Source organism: Mauremys mutica, chromosome 4 (genome assembly GCF_020497125.1).
Source record: "Mauremys mutica isolate MM-2020 ecotype Southern chromosome 4, ASM2049712v1, whole genome shotgun sequence".
Lineage (NCBI taxonomy): Eukaryota > Metazoa > Chordata > Testudines > Geoemydidae > Mauremys > Mauremys mutica.
The window spans coordinates 144877944-144900731 of NC_059075.1; the positions used below are offsets into that span (position 1 = coordinate 144877944).

A 22788-nucleotide genomic window follows, 5' to 3' on the forward strand; every position below is an offset into this window, starting at 1 on the left:
ATAGCTACACACCGCAGCATGGACGCAGCCTGGTTTTCACTAGGGCACATAGCTACGTGTACAGTACTTGCTGCTGCCAGCAGTGTGAAGTGTAGACACTGCCTAAAGACAGGGAATTGGAGAGCCACTCAAGGCCACAAGGGGCTGCTTGGGAGATAGCTGCTTTTACAGGGAGTCACGGTCTAAGACTCCTCAAGAGTCACGCAAAGACTCTGGAAACTGTATATTTTTATTCTTCTCCTTTGAGAGGAGATACCAGACAGCAGCACAAACTAAGGAATTCACGGGCAAGAACTACCTGAGGAGGAAACTTATTTTCGAGCTTAAAAAAATCACTGTTTTCAATTAATTGAACAGGTGAGAATGCTTAATTCAATGCCAATAACAATCACACTGGGCAGTTAGGGCATCATTGTAACTTGGTGCTTTACTCAAATAGATCAGACAAACAGCAAAAAACAAGCGAAGGATTAAGAGAAAACGCCTGACCATGAGGTAGCCAAGGACAACTATAACCAATGCACGGAGATAAACATCTAAATATGCAGAATATGCCCAACCTGGGTACAAACATGGGAACAGTAAACAAGGAAAACCGGAAAAGGGGAGGGAAAAAGAAAAAACACTGAAACACAAGGCTGTGAGAAATACCCAGAAGTGACAAGCTGCCCCACATGGATCTAGTGGGGAATTAATAACTGAGCAAAAGCAGGGGGATGTAAGGAATACTGTGAATGAAAGCTGCAGCAATAAAACCAGGAACATGATACACCACACTGCTGGACAGAGCACTTGCAGGATTTTATGAGCACAGGGGATGAGTGTTGCTAAACATAAGAAGCTTTACATAACAGTCTTGCTTAAAAAGCAACAAGTTTGGGTAAACCTGTGTTAAAAAAAAACAAAAACAAAATATTCCTCTTGTAAAGATATAGGTTAGCTATGTCAACTGCAACGGTGCAAAGATCAGCATGAGCAGTGAAGAGTCAGCTAGCCTAGTGACTAGTCAGGCTGTGCCGTATTAATTCATGCCCACCGTGGCCTTAGGATAACTCACTCAATCTTGGGTGTTCCTATAGTTCCATCAACACAGAACCTAAAAGCTGAGGTGGGAATTCACAGAGGCAAATTCTTCCCCTGCAATGATGTATTTCGGTTAGAAAATACATTCGGGTTTTATAAATTAAAAAATCCTAATTTTTAGAAAACGGGTGCTCTCCCCCACTTCAAATCCCTTTAGAGCAGAGCTCCTAACCCTGAAGGGACGCTCCGCACAGATCTGCATCCACCGATGGACAGATTAAATCCCTTGAGAAGGGAACCAAGCACTGGAAGATTCTTCTAGAAACAGAACCAAGGAGTTATTCTGCCCTCTCTGCACCTCTGAACATGAGAGAAGCAAGTCCAGGCTCAAATTCTCAAAAATGCTTTTAACTGGTTACCCATAATTCTAACTAAACCTGGGGCTGTGCCCACCCCGACTTTTGTTTGTTTCTGGTCCTGAAGAAGAACTACTCACAGTCCCAATTCCTATTCGGCTGTCAGCTCACTCCATTCCCAGTCCTCTCTAGAGAGATCTGACTCCAATATTTAATCTCTCTTTTACTCATGTAAGTAGCACTGGAGTTGCTCCTGCTTCACTGACCATATCCTAAGCACCAGACTGATGATCCATCCCCCAGCCTTGGGGGCTGCGAGACCTTGATGGATTCTGAATCTTTCCCATGCACCTGTTATAATGCAGTATGTGAAGAAACTAGCTACACTCACACCATATGCTGCCCCTGGGCCACACACTTTTCCCACTGGCACTAATGGCAGCTCTAAGGCAGATCAGGGGCTGTTCAAGTGTCTTACAAACAGTTTAGAAGAAGAGCAATTTAACTTCAGTAACATGACACTGAGCCGTAGAAAAGATCTTCCCTACACCGCGAGTGAGCCTGCTCCGAGCAGGGCTTAGAGGAATCAGGATTTCAGCCCTAGGACTGTCCCCATTACAGTTCTTAACACTGAGATAAAGTGTTGCAGTGCCTCAGTGCTCTCCTCACTCTGCTTCACTGAAACCTGCATCTCTGAGTTCCCGGACTCAAGCAGCAGTTCTGTTAAGAAGAGACAGCCAGACTCATCCTGGGCACTGAGATAGGCCTTCCATGGCTGGGCACCAGCTTTGCTCATAGCAACAGTCTGGATGTGGACAACCTGAAGTGCAGTCTGTATGGTGTCTGGGTGAGCAGCTCCATGCCAGGGCAGAGCCTGCTGGCAGTTCACATCCAGACTCAGCCAGGTCTTCTCAAACTGCTCTGCAGTCAGGTGTGCCTTGGGGATTAAAGTCAAGCCAGCCGAGTCGGAATGAACCTGGAGAACTTCCTTATTCCCTTCTGAAATCAGTGACTCTGAAATCAAATATGGAACAGGGTGAGAAATGGCATTGGGAATGCTGCCCACAATATCACCAAAAGTGTCTGACGGACCTATCAGCACCACAAACCCGGGAAGTGTAATATTCCACCAGGGTGAGCAGACTGTGGACAGCCAAGTGTTAAGTGAAAGGCTCAGACCCCATAACAGCCTTTTATACTCAAGGCTTCAGTGCTAAAACCTGGGATCCTCCCAGAGGGTCAAAGATAGGAAGATTTATCAGTGGAGGAAGGTATTTTTCTAGCTGAACGTGTGACTACCTGTTCCTGCAGTCATGGGAGCAGCAAAGGGAAAGCCTCCGTAGCGCAGCTCCGTTGCCCAGTTAGCAGTGATAACTGCCCAGCGTGCTTTCCCATATATGGGCACCAACGTGTTAAACTCTGAAGCCCATTTGTTCACAGGTCGCTCAGCCTGATCCTCCAGGAGTCCCAGAGAGGGATCAGACTTGGGGCTGCACAGCACCTGCTTCGCTTCTTCCACGCCGGCTTGTAAGAGACGATAGTAGAACAGCCCCCGGTCCCGTACCACCATATCAGTCTCTTCCTCTGGAAAGATGAACACACACACGTTCGCTCAGGGCACGCTAGCATTCATAGATCAGACCTCAATGGACAACCCTTCGCTTGTACATACCAACAGGCTCACCCCTGGATCCTGAGTGCTGTCCATTTCCTCTACCACTTTGCAGGGCTAGGGGCCAAACAGCAGCAGGAATAGCAGCAGCAAGGTGGTAAACAGGAGCAAGGGCAAAGAGGCGGACAGGAAGAGGGCTAGATTCTGCATTTGCATCCACGTAGGAGGATGTCAAAAACTTATTTTAAAACTAGTCCGGATCTTTGAGCTGAGGAGTTTCTGCCACAAAATTCTCCATCTGTCTCTGCAGTGTGTGCGAGAGTCCCCAGCAGGGACACACCCACCTATGCGGTAATACAGCAAGTGCCCTGACATAAATTTAGCGTAGGGCTGCGGGCGAGAGTCTCAGCAAGACATACTCACCTATGCAGTAATAGAGCAGTCGCCCGAGTATGTCCTGGCATTCGGCAGGACGAAACAGGAAGAGTCGGACCAAAGCTGTCAGCAACTCCATCTTCACTGCTGGAAACGTCTCCGATCTCACATTCTCTACAAAGTCCTCCAAAACATAGGGAGCATTGGGAACTCTCTCCCCATGCACTCCCAGGAGCCAGATCAGCGCTTGCTTGCCCTGGGGAGTCAAACAACACCACTGGATGCTCAGAGCCAAGCCACTCTGCACTGCAATCCTAGTACAACCTGTGACCAAGGACCTTTGACACCAACTGGCAGAAGGCACAGGGGTACATAGGAGTACAAGGATCCCCAAAAGGGGTCATGTGGTGGCCATAATCATTGCAAGATGTATGTAAGGAACGCGTGAGGAGTTATGTACACGTGCTGAAAATTATGTTCTCTAGGTTTTGTAGGTAAAGGCAGGTCACTCAAAGATACTGTGGCTTGAGACAAACTTCTCCAGACAGGAGACCTGGTGGATCATTGTGTACCGTGGGTCTTACAACAGAAGTTTAACAACATACTAAATCAAATGCTGAAGAAGAGCTTGCGGAGACTTCAGAAGGAAATTAACAGGAACAGCTGAGGGAAAGGTAGAAACCTATTTTCTGGTAAAGATCAAAGGTCTGGTCTGGAATATCTGGGGCTCCACAGAAACATCCCAGCATCCTTCAATCTCTGAAGACAAGTGGTCAGTAAGCTTGAGGCTATGAAAGGGGGATCTCTGCCATCCTGGCTAAAAACACAGAGAAAAGGACTTGGACTAAGTAATCCTGTAGGAGACAGGGAATGTCTTGTGAGTTAAGTTTTGGCTCTAAAAGGCACATCATGTTATGATTTTCCTTTACATGTAACCATCTGCTTCTAATATTTTTATTTACTGTCATTTGAATCTCTGCTCTTTGACAGATTTAGATAAAGTTATTGTTTTCACTATAAGTGCTGCATGTTAAGTGGAGTGGGGATCCTGAGTTAAATCTTGTGTAAATTGGTGTGTACTGTTCCTTTGGGAGAAGTGAAGCTGAGTTCTGTGAATGTTCAGTGGAACAGGAGCTGGGTAGTCCAGAAGCTTGGTACATGCCTATTGCTAACCTGTAGAGTGTGTGCAATGCCTGCGGACACCTGGATGGCAGTGCTTCTATTACGGGGGCTGGTGCAGCAGGCACTTACAAGACTCCCTCACGCTAAGGGCAGGAATTAGCGAGGTGCCTCATAACCCTGGGTACCCCTGAGAAGAATATCACCACCACCGGAGCATCAGGTGGACGGGGAACCCCTGGCTGCAGCCCACCAGGATGGTGCTCAGCTCAGAACTGTTTATTGGAGAGAGGAGTATTCAAGACAAGAGTCTCCCCATATTTAAATAGTAACATCAGCCAACACAGAAACACCCAGCACTTAATACCAGGCTTTCCCTCTCCAGAGCACTGGACCAGCATGAACCAACAGCCTCACAACAGTCCTGTGAAGCAGGGCTATTGTAATACCCTTTTACAGGCCGGCGAACCACAGCAGAGAGGTGATGGGACATACCCAGGCAACAGCATGATTCCATGTCAGAGCTGGAATAGAATTCTAGAGTCCTAGCTCTCAGGCTAGTTCCCCAGACCACACTTCTCTATGCCCTAATTACAGTGGTTATCTGGGGTTAAGGGAAGCGGTGGGATCTCCACTGTCCTCGCCCAAAAGGGGCCACGTACAGACAACTTGGCTGACATCACTGTACTGAGGAGAGGCCTGCAAACAGCTCTGCTCTCAACTGCCAAGCAGCAGGTGCTCACAGATTCAAAGGCCAGAGCTTCCCTGCACCCCATGGAGACATTTTTCTACAGCCCTAGGAACTCCTATCATTCAGATGCTCTTGAGATTCAGCCTGAATTTGACTCGGAGGGATGGGACGGAACTGAACAAAGGCATGCGCCCTCATCCCACTCCAAATGATTCCTCTCCCTCCTTGGTGCTCACACTCTTCAAATACTTGTTTGGCCACTCCAGCCAGAGCTGGCTCTGTTTATCAGTTCTACATGACAGGAGACAGATCGCCATTCGGCTAACTGCATGAAGCCTCCCTACCTCGCTGTCCTGCATGGCCTCCTCACAGCTGGGCAGAACCTGGCACACAGCCTCAGTGCACTGGGGACAAAGCCACACCAGGTCCCGGAAAGCCTGCACCACAGCTGCAGCGGAACAGAATGCTCAACATCTAATAGCTGCTTTTTAAAATCACCACCCAAGAAAACAATTCATCACCTATCAGATCTGGCCGATTCAGAGTGAGCCAGGTCAGTGCTGTACTCATTCATGCTATTTGGAGCACTTTGCTTCAAAGCCTCACAGCACTGGGGTTTGCCATAGTAAATGTAAAGCCTTTGCTTCCCCCATCCAAAATAAAATGTTTAAATGGCAAAGATTGCTTCTTTGGCTGCAGTGAAGCAATCTCCCCCAGCCATCCCCTGTCCTTGAGAAGGCAGTGACTGACTGTCTCACAGCAACAGTGTTTTAAGGTGAGTCTCATTAACACTCTACAGCAACTGCTGCTAACTTATAAATTTGCAAATACATTCTGAAAATTAATTCGTTTTGGTGACTGGAAAAACCTGTGATTTTGAAAGCCCATAAAAGGTGGAGCAAAATTATTCAAAAGCAGCAAGAGAAACAGTGAATGATGTTAAATCTGAAAGCAGCAGGAAAACCAGCGAGCAGAGTCAGTTACATCAGTGACTGAAATTACAAAAGGGGCAGAGACTAAAGCAGCCAGTGGGAAACAACTTCAAGGTCAGAACTTTCAATCAACTTGACCTTTATAAAAGAGCCATTAAAATATCTCAGTACAGTCCCTCACTCCCTGAGCTAGCAGGTTAGTCCACATCACGCGGTGGATGGAGCTGTGTCCAGTCCCATCTTAAGCACATGGAAGGTAGCTAAGATAGGAGAAGTTATAAAGTCTACACAAGGAAGATGCCAACCAGGTTAGAAGCCACACCGAATGATTATCTTGTGGTCACCTGGACAGGGATTTTCCAAATCCCAGCCCAGAGCCACACGACCCTACCAAAGCTAGATGTCCTGGTGGTGAGCCCATTTCCTGAAAGCGTGAAGCAAGCAAACCCGAGAACTCAGCCAGCAGCAAATCCTTACCTGAAGTGATATGTTCTTGCTTAAGCCCTAGGAGCTCGGTTAGAATCCCCACACACTGCTCTGTGTACGTCCTGGCAATGCTGCCTGAGGAAACACCAAGGGGAACAAGTCAAGCTTTGGTCAGAGAAACAGACAGGCGTGCCTACACTATCCACCACAAAGTCATGTTAGAGTGATATTCTCCGTCGTCTGAAAACACTTGTTAGCCTGCTATTACGGCAGAGAAACAATCTACAGGCTGGTCCTGCTTTGAGCAGGGGGTTGTACTAGATAACCTCCTGAGGTCTCTTCCAACGCTAATCTTCTATGATACCACTCCCTACGGCCAAAAAAATGAAAAGAAAAAAAAATCCTGAGGAGAATGCTCTAGTTCCCTCAGCATACACACAAATGAGAGAAGGCCTGGTACACCTAAGGGAAGAATCCATTCACAATTAAAAAACAAAGACATTTTAAATGCAATATTAGGGACCCCAAACAACCTTAACTCTGCCCCCATAGCACTACCCAGAAATGCAGAGCCCACCCATCCACCCCAAAGGTTCCTTATGATTCCACATTTTCATGCTCCCCAATAAGGTGGGTGGGTGGGTAAAGTCACCTCATGTGCACATCAGCCCAGCCCAGCCTGCCAGGAGTCAATGGCTTGCTAGCAACTTAGCGTTTCTGGGGCACCCGGCTGAGGCAGAGCAATTCTGAAATGCTCAGCACAGGCTCAGGAACCCATTTGTATTTCTGGGGATCTGGCTCAGCCTGGGGTGCGGCACACCAGGATGGCTCTGACACACAGTGCTCTTTCGTTCCTGGCCTAGGCTTGTTTCAGTGGAGAAAGGCCTATTTGGGAGATTTCAGAAACCCCTGGCTGTTTCTGAAGCAGAAGCAGAGCTCTTACCTATGGCGAAGATGGCCCTCTGGGCAAGCTCGGCTGACACATCAGTGCAGTAACTCTTCAGCTCGTCCAGCACCTGCTGCACATTCTCATCATTCACTAGCTCACACAGCACTTCCATCTTCTGACATTTAATGTAATGGGGCTCCGAGTAGGAACAAAAAAACTTCTTGTAATGGGCGCTGAAGTGGCCAGGCAGGCTTCCCAGGATCTGGCGCACATGACACAGGGCAGCGAAGCAGAGCTCCCGGCTCTCGGAGGTGCAGGCCGCCAGCAGTGGCCCCTTCACTCTAACTAGTACATCTGTCTGTACCTGTGGGAAGTCCTTGGCCAACACCAGAAAGAGTTTGGTGGCTGCCATCACAACACTGGGGCTGCTGCTCTTGAGGGACCCATCTAGTAAGCTGAGGATGTCGAAGAGTTCTTCTTCACTGCGGGGTTTGTAGCGCAGCAGGAAGGTCAGCACCTCACTCTGTCCCCACTGGTCTAAGTCAGACATTCTGCCAAGAAAGTAGCACGGTAAACAGGTCACAAAAGATGCAGCACTACACATGGATTGTCCCAGGGCAGAGCCTGCAGCTGTTGCACTTTGTATGGTTTCAGCACACCCACCAATTGCCAGGTTTGTACATGCGGATACCAGCGTTCTCTCTCAAGGGAACCAGTCAGTTCACATGCACGCTGAAGCTGTTTCAGTCACTAACACCTGCCCTCAAGCACTAAACCAGAGAGAAACACTGAGAAGGTGCATGGCTAGAGCAGAAGAGAAAGGATGCCACTCCCTTGACCAAACCAACCCAGACCCGTCTGAAAAGAAGTTGATTCCTTCAGACACTGGACACCATCCCTGCCACGTTACACATATTGGGATGTAGTGGGACAGACAGGCTAGAACAGCTGGTCCTACGCTGATGTGTCCCAACTGTTGTCAGGGAAGAAAGAAGCTTTATTAAACCGATAGTTGGTCACAAACTTCTCCTGGGAACTGAGGCTGGTTCTGTGTATCACTGGGAAGGCCTCAGATTTCACATGTGACAGTGAGGTTAATCTGGCACTCTCCTATCTTTTGAGGTGGGGGGGGAGGAGAGGAGAACGACTTACAGCACGGGAATTTGTTCCCAAAGCCTCCTCTCAGCTCTGCCAGGAGCTGTGACATCTGCTCTGCTGACATACAGAACATATGGGGGGTCTCACTAGAGCAGGGGTCCATGCCGCCGAATTTCTGCGGCGATGCCTCTCGATGACGCTGCTTGCCGCCCACAAGTGATGTCATTGAGAGGCGTCGCCGCCGAAATGCCACAGAAATTCGGCGGCATTTCGGTGGATGCTCCACCGCCACCACAGTCCTTTGTCTGGTGCTCGCCAGACGAAAAGGTTGGGGACCACTGCACTAGAGTGATGCTTCCAGCTTCTCTCACAGAAAACAGACCTTTTGAGAAGGTGATGGGCTATGGGCTTGTTGATGACAACTCCTCCTTCCCGCCTCAGAATCTCTTCTAGAGCCCTCAGACAATTCACCACTACAATGGGATCCTGGTCACGAAGCAAACTGTACAGCTCATTCACCAGCACGCCATCTGCAGAGACACAAAGGCACTTAGATCATCAGAGACTCAGAGGCACTGCATCCATTCAGGCAAGACAGTCACTGTCCATGAGCAGCCTCAGGAATATGGGGGCCTTGACAGCACCTGGGAGGAAGAGTTGTTACCAGCAAACTACAAACACCCTTGACTTTCCAGTAACATTGGAGTATGGCACAGGTATTCTCTCAAGAGTCCTCTCTACACAATGTCACTGCACGCGTGGCAGTCAGGTGCTAGAGGAAGAGGCTCACACATAGCACAGAAAAAGAAGCAGGAAAGGAAGAACTCCAGCCCTGTGAGGAAGCAGATATGAAAGGAGTATTCCTCTGTGGAAACTCACCCTGCCAGAACTGAAAATGCCCAAGAAGCAGATTCTATTAGGGATCTGCCTTATGTTCACAGGCTGCCCCCCGTCCCCCGCCTCCACTCCTCTGGGATCCAAAACCAATGCATAGCTCAGTGAATCCAGGCCAAAGAGGGAGGCTTGACTCTAAAGAGCAGCATCTAAATGAGTTGTATGTATCTTATCTAGCAGAGAAGCATAATCTTCCGCTCCCCAATGAAAGCTCTAGGACAAAGTATGACCATACCCCGCTTCCTCCAGTGCAAAATCTGACTACTTACCCACTTCGGTGTCACCTTGGAGTTTCTGCATCTTTGCACAGCCAAGAACAGCTACTCTCCTCACATAGGACGCTTTGTCTCGCAGACCATTCAGAACGGGCTGCTGGATGTACTCCTGTATGCCAGGCATCCTATGAATAAGCATGTATCATTCTGGATTAATTCAGAATCCCTCAAGATATCCTAGGGTGCTCCCCCATTTACAGCAACCACTTTTACAAACCAAGGGCTTTCCTTGCTGCTCTCTTTCCTACACGCAGGTAACCATTTCCCATTCTGTGCACATCTCTTTTGCATCTTTTAAAATAATTATGCAGCATAAAGAAAACACTCAAGGCATTTGTGTCATTTTTGAAGTCCTGAGTCCCCTCCAGAATATCCAGGCACTGCTATTCAGATGAATACATTAGAAAGCCAAAAGAGATCACTGTGATCATCTAGTCTGACCCATTGCACAACACAGGCCATAGAATGACCCTGAATTAATTTCTATTTGGCACAGAGAATATCTAGAAAAACACCCAATCTTGATTTAAAAATTGCCAGTGGAGAATCCATCATAACCTTTGGTAAATTGTCCCAATTGTTAATTGCCCTTAAGGTTAAGAATTTGCACCTTATTTCTAGCTGAACTGGTCAAGATTCACATTCCAAACACTGGATTGTCTCATATCTTTGTGTGCTAAACTGAAGAGCCCATTACTAAATATTGGTTTCCAGGGTAGGTATTTATAGTTTGTGATCAAATCATCCACATATTTCTTTAAACTAAATAAATTCAAGGACCTCAATGTAACACTCTAAGGCTATGTCTACACTATACACCTTTTAGTGACACAGCCATGCTGCTAAAAGGCGCACAATGTAGCTGCTGTTTGTCAGCAGGAGAGAGCTTTCCTGCCAACAAAAAACTTCCACCCCCCACGAACAGCAGTAGCTGTGTTGGCAGAAGAGCTCTCCTGCCTACAAAGCGCTGTTCACACCGGCGCTTTTTGTCAACAAAACTTTTGTCCTTCAGGGTTGTTGTTTTTTTCCCAACACTCCTGAATGACAAGAGTTTTGTCGTTCACGTTCCAGTGTAGACAAAGCCTAAGACAGTGGTTCTCAACCTATTTACCATTGTGGGCTACATCCAATACTACCCATATGAATGGCTCTGAGGATGTCACATGGGCTACAGCTCAAGTGCTGATTGGGCTGTAAGCAGCCAATAGGCTGCAGGCTGAGAACCAGGCTCTTAGACAAGTTTTCAAAACCTTTAGTCATTTCTGTGGCTCTTCCCTGAACCTTCTCCTATTTATCAGCATCCTTCTCGAATTACTCAAGGCAAAAGCAGACACAGCATTCCAGTAGCAGTTGCACCAGGCCAAATATAGAGAGACTATAACCTCCCTTCTCCTGCTTGAGTGTCCTCATTGCCGGAATGCCTAAGCCAGGGGTGGCCAACCTATGGCTCCAGAACAACATGCGGCTCTTCAGAGGTTAATATGTGGCTCTTTACCTGGGCACTGATTCCGGGGCTGGAGCTATAGATGCTAACTTTCCAACGTGCTGGGGGAGTGCTCACTGCTCAACCCTTTGCTCTGCCCCCACTCCACCCCTTCCCCTTCCCTGCTCCTCTACCCTTCCCCCCATAGCCTCCTGCACAAGTGAAACAGCTGACTGCAGTGGGAGGGGGGGAGTAGAAGCTGATTTTGGGGGGTGCCAGCAGGCAGGAGATGCTGGGACACTGATAGGGGGCTGCCGACATATTACTGTGGCTCTTTAGCAATGTAAGTTAGTAAATTGGCTCCTTCTCAGGCTCAGGTTGGCCACCGCTGGCCTAGGCAGTCTATAATCATAATCTCCCACACCCCCAGCCGCTTTCTCAGGCAGGTGGAGATCACTAAAACGATGACTAACGACAGACTGCCTTCACCTAGAAAACAGCAACGTTCCCAAGAGCTAGGCCCCAACACTGCACTTAGGTCCCCGGTGCTTCCACCTCCCAGCCAAGTCGCGCCCCTACCTGAGGCTGCACATGCTGCGGAGGGCGAGGCCTCTGACCATGGGGTTGGGGTCGGAGCAGTCCTTGCACAGGGTGTTGATGGCCAGCAGCGCGAGGTCGGGCTGCAGAGAGGCGTACGTGCACATGTACAAGTAGACCAGCTTCTTCTGCACGATGTCCCCCGTGGCACTGGCCTTCACCATCTCCATGAACACCCCGGACACATCCGCGCCTTGGGTCATGCGCCTGAAACCGCCGCACGAGCAGCGGAGAGAGCAAAGCCGAGCTCAGGGCAGGGGCAGGGGCAGGGGCAGGGACTCGGGCTCCCCCCGCCCCGCTCCCGGGCCGCCGCCAGCCCCGCTCCGTCCCGTCCCGTCCCAGGGGGGCGCCCCGGCTCCGCGCGGGCCCGACCCCAGCCAGCCGCGGGGCAGCGCGTGCACGGGCCGTACCGGATCACGCGCAGCAGCACGTTGCGGTAGCGCAGCCGGTCGGCCTGCGCGTGGCGGTTGGACAGGGCTCGGCGCAGCTCCGCCACGGCCTCGTCCGCGCCCCAGTACGGCATCCCCGCTGGCACGGCGCGGAGCGGGCACCGCCCCACACCGGCCCTTCCGGAGCGGCACCGGAAGTCCCGCCCCACACCGGCCGGACGAGTGGGAACAGCTCTGACTACGCACGCGCACTGCATCGCTACCCAGCGCGCCGCCGCCGTCGCACGACGCATGCGCAGCATTTCCAACGCCCTCGGAGAGCACGGCCCCGCCCACCATAGCGAAAGGACGCAGGCGCCTAATCGGCCCCACGACCGTGATGCACTTCGCGCTTGCGCAGTGCCGCCCGCTGGCGTTGCCGCTCAAGTCATCGGCGGGAACGGGACGTTCGGGAAGAATCTGGTTGATCGGGTGAGGCAGGTCTTGGATCCGGATCCCCCCGCTCCGCTCTGCTCGGGCCCCTCACTCCGGATCCACCCCCCCGCCCCATCTCTGCCACTCACTCCGGATCCACCCCCCGCCCCGCTCGGGCCCCTCACTCCGGATCCACCCCCCCCGCCCCGCTCGGGCCCCTCACTCCGGATCCCCCCGCCCCACCTCTGCCCCTCACTCCGGATCCACCCCCCCCCCGCCCCACCTCTGCCCCTCACTCCGGATCCCCCCGCCCCCGCCCCCCCTCGGCCCCTCACTCCGGATCCACCCCCCGCCCCTCTAGGGCCCCTCACTCCGGATCCATCCCCCCGCCTTCCCTCTGCCCCTCACTCCGGATCCACCCCCCCGCCTTCCCTCTGCCCCTCACTCCGGATCCCCCCGCCCGCCCCGCTCGGGCCCCTCACTCCGGATCCATCCCCCCGCCTTACCTCTGCCCCTCACTCCGGATCCGCCCCACCTCTGCCCCTCACTCCGGATCCACCCCCCCCCCGCCCCACCTCTGCCCCTCACTCCCGACCGGCAGCCCCCCGCCCTGACCGTGCCCTTCCCTCCCATTCCGCACCCCCCACCTCTGTGACGTTCCCCTTGTTCCCAGTCCGCCCCTCCCCGCGCCGAGGCACCCTGCTCCCCATCCGCCTCCCCCTGCCCCCCCGCCCGAGCTGCTTGCTCCCCTTCCCCCCCCCCAGCCCTGCCAGTGCCTCTCACTGCTGACCCGCAGCCCCCTAGTAAACTGCTGAGGCCCCAGAACCCCAACCCTGGGGGCTTTAATGGTGGAAATGTGACTTTGTTTTGCAGTGTGGGGTCGTTCGCGGTGCCCGGGCCATGAATGGGGCTCTCATCCCAGGCACACCCATCGCAGTGGATTTTTGGAGCATCAGGAAAGCCAGCCATGCTCGCTTGTTCTTTCTCTCCCACATGCACTCTGACCACACAGTGGGGCTATCCAGCACCTGGCGCCGGCCCATCTACTGCTCCCCCCTCACAGGGCGAATCCTGTGCCACAGGCTGAAGGTAAGAGCCAGCCCACAGATCCAGACAGCGGCTCGGGGGGTGGGGCAAACCCAGGGCCATGGTTTGCATGTCACTTGGATAAAGCCGAGCGTTGGAAGGGTGAAAACACAGTTACTGTGTTTGCTACCCAGGAGTCTGTGATGAGGAAGGGGCATCTTGGGACCAAGCTTTTGGGGTGGGGGGTTAAGAATCGCTGTTTTTCATAATGAACAAAGAGCAAGTCAGACTGAGAGCGATACGGCTGCAGGTACCCGACTCCTGGAGCAGAGCGTTCTCTCCCATGGGGCCAGCTGAGGGGGGCCTCCTGCCCAGTAAAGGCAGCGCGGGGCAGGGAAGCGCCTGGGCGAATAGTGAAGTACAGCCCAGGGAATGGGGTTGGGCCCCAGGGCATCTGGTCAGCTAAGTGAATGGGGAAGGAGGCTTCATCCCTGTGTTGGGAGGGAGCGGGTCTGAGGCCGACTCCACCTGACCAGCCCTGTGCTTCCTTCCAGGTGGCGGAGCGCTGGATCTGGCCCCTGGAAGTGGGGCAGAGCCACCTGGTGGCCCTTGATGAGGTTCGTAAAAGGACCATGACGGTGACCCTGATAGATGCCAACCACTGCCCTGGCTCAGTCATGTTCCTCTTTGAGGGCCCCTTTGGTGTCATCCTCTACACAGGTACGAGCCCCCATCCTGGGGCCCGGAGACCCCCTTTGCCTTCCTGCCCAGCACTGGGCGTGTTTTGTTCTAGGGTCCCTGCCAGAGCCCTGTGCTTCTACCACAGGTCACCCCTGACCTTTCCCACACACCCCGGGCCCTGCCTCCTGTCTTGGGGTTTATGGGCTCGGAAGGGGAGTCACGCCAGCACCACCCCTTGGGGAGAAACAGGTCACTCACTAGGCCAGGAATCAAACCTGCATCATTCAGGTGGCAGCCCGGGGCTAGAGCCAGCAGGCGGTGGGGCCTTGGCAGGCAGAGGCTCTAAGCCAGGTCTCTGCGGTCACAGCGTGTGGACCACCAGGCTGGGCTCCCACAGTTCTGTGTGTTTGGGGTTTTGTCTTGTGCCAGGTGACTTTCGTTACACTCCCACCATGCTGCAGGAACCGGTGCTAAGGAACCGGAAACGAATTGATGTTCTCTACTTGGACAACACAAACTGTGACCCCCTGGGCCACCTGCCCTCCCGCCAGCAGGCCACCCAACAGATCAAAGAGCTGATCAGGGCCCACCCAGATCACGAGGTCAAGATTGGTGAGTAGGCATCATGGCATGTAGGTGGGGCTGGCTCCAGAGCCAGGGACTGACTGTATTTCTGGGGCACTCAGTGCCTGATGGGAGGGAATTGCATTAGGAGGGGACACGCAGTGGGAGAGGTACAGCAGCTCGCTGAGCCTGGGTTGTGCATTTTGACTGGCTCAGAGGACAGATGTAGCTAATTTTCATCCCTTTGAGGTCTGCTGCGTGGGGCAGGTGGTGGTTTTCCTTCCCCTTCCAGCGTAGATTGGCAGGCAGGGCCTGTCTCTTCCTGGGTGCCGGGCCCAGTAACCTATAGGCCCTACGCCGCTCACCCCTGTCCTGGTAATGGCCCCTTCTTGCTGCCTTTGCAAAATGCTGTTTAGATCTGAGTTTCTGAGCCCCCTTGTTTGCTCCTTCCCAGGGGTCTACAGCCTGGGCAAAGAGTCGCTCTTGGTGGACTTGGCCTTAGAGTTTCAGACCTGGATTGTGGTGAGTCCCAAGAGACTGGAGCAGATGAAAGTGCTGGGCCTGGTGGATGTCTTCACTGCCGAGGAGGGGGCTGGCTGGATCCACGGCGTGGACATCTCTGAAATCTGCTGGGAAGCCATGATCAGCTGGAACCAGCAGCGCCCCACCATTGCCATTCTCCCTACCAGCCGCCCAGTGAAGATCCCCCACCGCAGTGTTCACCTCGTGCCCTATTCAGACCACTCCTCCTTTTCGGAGCTGCTGGAGTTTGTACAGTGGCTGAAGCCCTGCTCCATAGTTCCAATTGTCAAGAGAAACGTGTGCCTGCCGTACTTTGAGAAATACCTGAGCTCCGACCATAAGGCGTCATCTGAGCCCGGGATTCCAGAGTCTGGGCAGAAGTTCACGCAGTTGAGAGAGAGCAGGGAGCAGCAAAGAGCCACCCAGCAGCCTGTGCCTAGGAAGGACTCCTTTGCATCCTCAGAGAAACGTACGGACTGGCCGGAGCATTTTGGGGATGTGACGATTAGCCAGCAGAGCTCCTCAGAGCAGCCTAGGGACCCCAACACCCGTTCACAAGGCAGCTTTGTGTGTTGCAGGGGCGAGAGGAAGGGAATCAAAGAGGAGTTATGCCAGTTGCATGGTGCCCAGAGGCAGCTTTTTTCAGCACAGCCCAATACACAGACACCTGCCAGAACGCAGCCACTGCCGCCCAAGGACACCGGTGCCCGGACGTCCCAAAGCAGCACAGAGGGCACAGCACAGCCACGCACAAGTTCTTTATCTTGGCAAAGGGGGAAGAAACACGCCAGCCCATGCCAGCCTCCCCTGCGGGACTGGGTCCCCTTAACGCTGGCCTCCATGCAGAAGAAGGCAGCTCTCCCCTCACACAAACAGAGTTTAACCTGCCTGCAGACTGAGGAATTTCTTCCCCCAGGAGCAGCTGGTGACCGTGTCACCCTGGCCAGCTGGTCCCCTGTGGCCAGCAGTCATGTTGCCTGTGGGCTTGCGGAGGAGTATTTGCTTGCTCCATTAAACACCCTAAAGCAATACTCTGCAGAGAGCTTTGACTGGGAGATCAAAAACTATTTCAGGAGAGAGGATGGGCCCTAACAGCCAGCGCGTGTGGAGCTAGCAGCAAAGGTCCTGTTCTCTCAAGTGTTGTCAGTGTGTGCTGTCTGCCAGGGCTGCTCTGAGCCAGCCAACAGGAGATGGCCGAGCTCGGGGCTTTACGCTGAAAGCCTGAGGAGAATGGCAGAGTTTGCAGCAGCTCCTAGATTCTCTTTTTGTTGGTTTGTTGAACATTGTAAAATTGCAAGTTTGTTGTGTCATTACTGGCCACAGTACGGGGATAACTCCCAAGTACTATCTGTGACCCTGTCCATGTCCTGGGTTGTCACCCTGGCACTCACGCAAATGCAGATCCCAGGAGGACACTGTGTTCGCGACACCTTATGGCAAAGGGAATTGGAATGGTTCCTGGGAGGTGAGCCGTAGGGGGCGTGAGCTGCCAGGCGTGACTCTGCATTCATGTTCCTATGAGAGGAGAGAAGCATTCTCCTGCTTGACAGCAAAACAAGAAGGAAGTTCAAGAGCCCCATCCTCTCCCTCCTGCTGTTTGCATTCCTAGCTGCTGACAGGGATTGGTGTGTGCTCAGCTATCCTAGCGGCTTGGGAGCTTATTTTAAAGAGACAGTGAAGTGAAGAGCTTTCAGGCCTCTCTGGATCGCTGTCAGGCTGTATTTAGAGACACTAACATCACAGGCTTGTGGGAGGCTCTCCCGGGCGACACAGCTGCCGTCCCATCCTGATTGGGCCAGCTTGTGGTTGGAGCTGTAAATGCTCTCTCATGTCACGAACTGGGGCAGGAGGAATTCTGTGAATTCCAAGGACTTGGCTCTCTGGTGCAGGTTGTTGCATTGTTTGGAGTGTCTATGTTCATTTGTGAACTGTTGTTTCTTCTCCCTCCAGCCCTTGATCCTTGTGCCCCATATCAGTGAGTCAGACCAGAGCGACAGCCCCCGGCAGTGTGCAAACTCCAGGCACCTTCGCTGGGTTAAAAGTCATGGAGTCTGTGGCTCTTTCAGTGCTGCCAGTGTTAGCCATGCCGCGGCCGAGATGAGAACGTGCTCGCTCTTCTGCGATCGCCACCTTTCGGTTCTGCTGAGCTGGACGTAACCAGCTTCGCTCTCCTTGGCGTGGGATTTAGGGACAGCTTAGCTCAGCCGACCTCAAGGTGACCCTCTGCGAGCATTTCCTTTACTTGTACCTGCTTGGGCAGGTGGCACCTTTCTAGTTTTCCTAGACGAGTGTTTGACCTGCTGCTTTGTGCCTGTGCCAGCAACAGGTGGGATGCGGGGGAGGGGGCAGCCTTCAGGTTCTTAGGGAGCTACTCCTAGCCCAATAGGGTTGAGGTCCCAGACAGGCTGTCCCCTGGTGAAAGGGCTTTGCTGCCCCATATTGACCCCCCATACGAGTGCAGTGAGGGCTCTCAGCGGAATGGCTGCCTGCCCAGAAAATACCCTGCCGTGGGCACTGAAACACCCGGTGGACGCCAGGGAAAGGTGTGTCCTTCGGAGCCACTGGGAGCCCTCCCAGGGCCCCCTCTAATTTTGTTGTCCGGTTGCTCCTGGCTGTACAGAAGGAGGCTGCAGCACTGGCCTTCCCTCCCTGGTGCCTGAGGAGAATCTCGTGAATCGCTGTGTCTGGGTTAAGCTCTGAAAGTGTGTGGAGAAAAGTGTTATTTATACAAAACTCAAATAAACCAAGCTGAAAAAATCTGGCTCCTGTGCTGCTGTCATGGAGCTGGTATAATCAGCCTGTCCCATCCTGGCTTCCTGTCGTTCTTGGGGAGGCACAAAGCTGCAAGCAGCCTGAGTACTGCTGGATAATCTCCAGTTGTTTAGCTAACCAAGCCCCATGATCCTAGCGGTGCCAGCTGAGCATCAGCGTAGTGTTTCCAGGTGTGCGTGCTGCAGAGCCCTGGCTACGCAGCGCCGTGTTCGGCATTCGGGGTGTGTCCTCTCAGACGGGGCTTCGGCAGGAGTATTAAAAACCAAGTAAGGTTTACGACTAGCGCTGTGTCTGCCAGGGAGCTCAGATGTCGAAGGAGGGACCTCGCCAGGATGGCTCTGATCCCTCTCCTGCCAGCCGCCCATAGGGGTGCGGCTCGGAGTCTGCGCTGGAGTCACTGGAGACTGCGACCCACATCAGCCTGTGATGTCTGCGAGCTGGATTACAAGCACTGAACTCAGCCCACACAGAGGCTGCCCAGCAATTTCCTTGGGGCCTTGAGGGCTGCTCCTAACCTGCACTAAACAAGGCAGATTGTAGCCCCAAGCAGGGTATGGTCCTGCCATGTGGTACACACAGGCCCTTCCCATCACAACTGGCTCTCCATCTCTCCGGGCCACAGGCCATGCTAAGGTGGGAGGGGCTTGCTGTGACCAGCCCTGTGACAGAGCAGGGGAACAAACAGTGGCGTAACTCTCCCACGTGCCATCCCGGAGGCACCGCTCACATGGGTTCTCACGTTTGCATGGGTTCTGCAGGCCTCCCTGCAGTAGGGGTTTGGATGCGCATCTGGCTAGCGCTAGATTACGTGTGTTGGACCCCAGGTGCGAGGCATGTGGTGGTGGCTGAATTCAGCTTTCATATAAAACCAAAACGTGCTCTCATGGTTCTGAAGAAAAGCTTGAGCCCGTGACCCATGGAGGCAGTGGGGTGATGTTTGCCCGAGCCTGCAGGCAGCCTCCTTCGGAGGGAGGCTCAGCAGACACAACTCTAGATCAGGCCCTTCCTGCTGAGGCAGGACCCCCGAGTGAGAGGGGTTCAGGCGAAGCGGTGAGTTTGGTGGGATCGGCTGCCCCTTGGTGGGGCTCACACTCCCATTCTCCCACGGCCTTGCAGCTCCACGGGTCAGTTTTGGGTGATGGCTCCCATGCACCATCCCCTTGGGGCACCAGAATGGGAGTTTGTGTTAACTGCCCTCCTTTCAGGACAGGCTTCGCTCAGCAGTGGAACAGGTAACAATGACATGTTTCAATTGTCCGCCAGGCAGCTGCGTTCATCCTGTCCCTGGAGCCGAGCAGGGTGGGTCACACGGCAGAGCTACTGTCTCAAGCTAACTGAAGGCTCAAGCAGATCTTGCTGCACTGGCTACACCCAGGTACACGACAGGGTTACAAGATTTTCCTCACAACTATGAGGGCCAGAGATTTTTTTTTTCTTTTTAATGAAAACCGACGGCACAGCTACACTACAAACTGCTGCAGGCACAAGTCACGTCAGTATAAAGCTGCTGCAGAACGTATGCTGCTTGTCTGCATGCACGCTTGGCTCCTTGTGTCGGTGCCGCGTGTGCTCACCAGGAGTGCTTGTGTCAATACACAGTGAGTGCACCATCGGTAGGTGTGTGTCTTTGCACCCAGTGTGCATCTGGCCACTATCCAGTGCCCTGTATTTTGGGGTTTTGACAATGCATGGTAGGGCTGAAATGAGTCACACATGGGTGACTGGGTGCATACAACTTTTTCCATCCCATAATGTCATCTATATCCCGGAAACACCATGGTGGCTGGCACCAAGCTGTGGGTGTCACTGTCCCCCGGCATGGAGTGGTAGGGGCAGGGATGTCATGTGGAATATTGGGAGAGGAGTCTCATTTTCCAGGCTCCTGTTCTAACCGCTAGACAAGTCCCTGCTTTTCTGAGTAGCTGTGTAGTTCTCTTCTACCATTTGCTGTAAATGACCAGTGTGGTTTGAACAGTCACAAGGATCCTGCCCTCAGGTTTACAGCCCTGGCTGTTAGTCCCCTGCAGTAACAAATAAACTAGACCGACCCCTGGGTTAATGGCTCAGCCAAGTGCTATCACTATCTTACTCTTCAGAAAGTTAACCCACTTCTTTCCCCCACCCAAACCCAGTGACCGTCCTACAGGCCAAGTGTCTGCTCCCAACGGCTGAACACTGAGAAGCTGCAGGGGACATTCTGGGTTCTGCTACTGGAACATAAAAGGTATTTCCTGCCATTTCAGTGGACATGACTTAAATTACATAGGAGCAGGGGAACCTAAAGCCTCTCCCACAAGTCTAAAGGGCAATAAAATGTTGCAGGAGAGTCTGAATAATGATAGAAGTGAGGGAGATCTCAGCCACAAGGCTGCCTGTGCGTGAGGCACATTCAGGTGCTTCCCACAGTGCCAGATGGGTGTTTCTGCTTCTGTTGGACCCCAAGATGCTTTTTTCTGTGCGACAGCTGCCACTCTCTGGGGAGGGCCTGTCACCGTGCCTCTGTGGGTCACAACTGAATACCAAATTCAGGACAAGCTGCTGGGGAAAAGAGCTAACACACCCCAAAACTTTTCCATGAGAGGTACCAAACCAGCAACAAAATAAATTTCTGTCTCTCCACACTGGCTAGCAAGAAGTCAGAAGTGCAGCCTCCTTAGGTATTCCAGTCCTGGATTCCACACCCAGACATCATAATTAAAAATGAGTGATTATTTGAAACCAATTTCATCAAACAAAAGGGTTCTTCTGATCCCAAAGGACCAGCCACATACCCAGGTCAATATATAACTCAAATCTTCCCCAATAATCATGCTGTTGCCAATCCTTTAGTATTTTTTAAATCTAAAGGTTTATTTAGAAAAGGAAAAAAAGAAAGGTGAGAGTTAAAATTGGTTAAAGGAATCAAATACAACAATTGCAAAGTTCTTGGTTCAGGCTTGTAGCAGTGATGGAATAAACTGCTGGCTTGTTAAGTCTCTGGTTGCTTCCAAATAGTTGGAAAGTCCTCAGTCCTTTGGTTAGATGCTCCCATTAGTATAAATCCATAGTCCAGAGGTTTGAGCAGAAAAGAGGCAAAATGGAGGTGTTTCCAGGGTCTTTTATAGCTTCTGCCAAGTGAAGGGAAACCCATTGTTCTCACTGTGGAATTTGGTATTTGGAATCATGGGCAAGTCACGTGTCCATGCATGCTTCACTTGGGGCTTGTCTACACTAGCAATGTTAAAGCGCTGCCATGCTTCAATAAGAATTAATGTAAATGAGGGGGTTAGGTTCCAGGGAACACTCTCTCTCTCTCTCTCTCTCTCTCTCTCTCTCTCTCTCTCTCACACACACACACACACACACACACACACACACACACACACTTACACACTTTTAAACAAACACTTTAATACTGGTACACAGTGATGATGATTGCGGAGCTTGGTTGAGGTGGAGGAGTTAGAGGGTGGGATATTTCCCTTACTGCTAAATGATGAACTATCAATTGGCTGAGCCCTCAAGGGTTAACTCTTTCACTCTGCAAGGCAGCAGGAATGGAGGGAGAGATGCGCATTTCCCTTAAGTACACTGCCTTGTTAATTAGATCAGCTTGCTGAGCCTGCAGCTGCTGCAAGCTCCTTCCATCCTGAGCTCTGGTGTGTCCCCCCTGCTCTATGGAAGGTGGAGTATGTGGGGTGCAGGGGGGAGGGGGACACCCTGGCATTAGCCCCCATCTTCCTTCCCTCTCCCCCAGCTTGTCTCCAAGCAGCTCCAAGGCAGAGGGCAGGAGCAGCACATGTCAGTTGGGGGAAGGACACAGCTGAACTGCAGGCAGCTGCTGCATAGGGAAGTTAGGGGAGCAGGGGGCTGCTGGTCCATCCTGGTTCCAAGACCCCACGAGCTAGCTCCAATGGGCTGCTCTTCCTGCAAGCAGTAGACAAAGCAGGCGGCTGCCAAATGAGTTAGAAGGGAGCATTACACAACTTTAAAGAAGCATGTTCCCTAATTGATCAGCACCTAAGAATGAAACATTAACCGGGATGACTTGAAGTGAGGAGTTACTGTACAGGAAATGTGCCACTTTGTCATCTCAGCCAGCTCTGACAACGTGGTCCTAAAACCCCTGTGGCTGCCCGGAGCCCTGGCTACGCTTATCGCTACCACGGGGGCATGTCTAGGAGCAGCAGCCCTGGTGGGACATGCTGAGTGTTGGCACAACCATGAAGCGAGGGTCCTGCATCACGTGGGGTGTCCAGCCTGGCCCATGTCATGATGTTCGCTGTGTCTGGTGTTGGAGCTGACAGTTGTGCTAGCTGCCGTGCTGGGGACTGGCTGAGCCCTCCCACGCAGTGAGCCGTCCCCAGGAATAAAATGTGAAATCCAGCCTTTTCTATAAACATGCAGTGCCCCAGAAAATCAGGCATTCAGGGATGAGCTGTGATCAGCTTGCCGGTCATGCCAAGGAATGAACTGGCCACGTGTGCGTTAGGTTAGCAGGACTTTGGTTGTAAGAACAGATGTAAAATAGTATGTCCTATAAGATCTGCAACAGCCAGGGATCCTTTAAGATAAACTCGTCCCTCTCTGTCCTTCCCATCTGGGTCCTGAGCCACTTCCTGAAGAGGTTTTAAATGTAGCTCAGAACTTCATCAGGCCGAAATGGGTTAGCCAGCCACTGAAAACAGGACTAGAGGGTGTTAGGACCATGCTATGGCATGTGTTTGGTGT

At 52.4% G+C, this 22788-nt stretch overlaps 2 protein-coding genes across 2 annotated transcripts; one reads left to right on the forward strand and one right to left on the reverse strand.

Moving 5' to 3' along the window:
* Positions 1-401: 401 nt before the first annotated feature.
* On the reverse strand, positions 402-12344 carry AP4B1 (adaptor related protein complex 4 subunit beta 1). Its single transcript, XM_045013211.1, has 10 exons — positions 12121-12344; positions 11693-11917; positions 9685-9815; positions 8904-9051; positions 7478-7974; positions 6586-6669; positions 5521-5624; positions 3415-3622; positions 2679-2963; positions 402-2393 (listed from the first exon to the last, which is right to left on the reverse strand). The coding sequence occupies exons 1-10, from the start codon at positions 12231-12233 to the stop codon at positions 1966-1968; spliced, it is 2223 nt and encodes a 740-aa protein (XP_044869146.1). The 5' UTR covers positions 12234-12344; the 3' UTR covers positions 402-1965.
* Positions 12212-17397, forward strand: DCLRE1B (DNA cross-link repair 1B). Its single transcript, XM_045013214.1, has 5 exons — positions 12212-12570; positions 13387-13602; positions 14094-14259; positions 14650-14832; positions 15239-17397. The coding sequence occupies exons 1-5, from the start codon at positions 12391-12393 to the stop codon at positions 16396-16398; spliced, it is 1905 nt and encodes a 634-aa protein (XP_044869149.1). The 5' UTR covers positions 12212-12390; the 3' UTR covers positions 16399-17397.
* The last annotated feature ends 5391 nt before the right edge of the window (positions 17398-22788 follow it).

Bases quoted from the DNA above. Each gene is read 5' to 3' on its own strand.
- AP4B1 (XM_045013211.1), bottom strand. From the start codon at position 12,233: ATGCCGTACTGGGGCGCGGACGAGGCCGTGGCGGAGCTGCGCCGAGCC. The intron at 9,052-9,684 runs GTAAGTAGTCAG...GTGTCTCTGCAG, and splicing joins CCAAGGTGACACCGAAGTGG to ATGGCGTGCTGGTGAATGAG. The intron at 3,623-5,520 runs GTAGGGAGGCTT...TTGACTCCCCAG, and splicing joins AGGCCATGCAGGACAGCGAG to GGCAAGCAAGCGCTGATCTG.
- DCLRE1B (XM_045013214.1), top strand. From the start codon at position 12,391: ATGCGCAGCATTTCCAACGCCCTCGGAGAGCACGGCCCCGCCCACCAT. The intron at 12,571-13,386 runs GTGAGGCAGGTC...TTTGTTTTGCAG, and splicing joins GGAAGAATCTGGTTGATCGG to TGTGGGGTCGTTCGCGGTGC. The intron at 14,260-14,649 runs GTACGAGCCCCC...GTCTTGTGCCAG, and splicing joins TGGTGTCATCCTCTACACAG to GTGACTTTCGTTACACTCCC.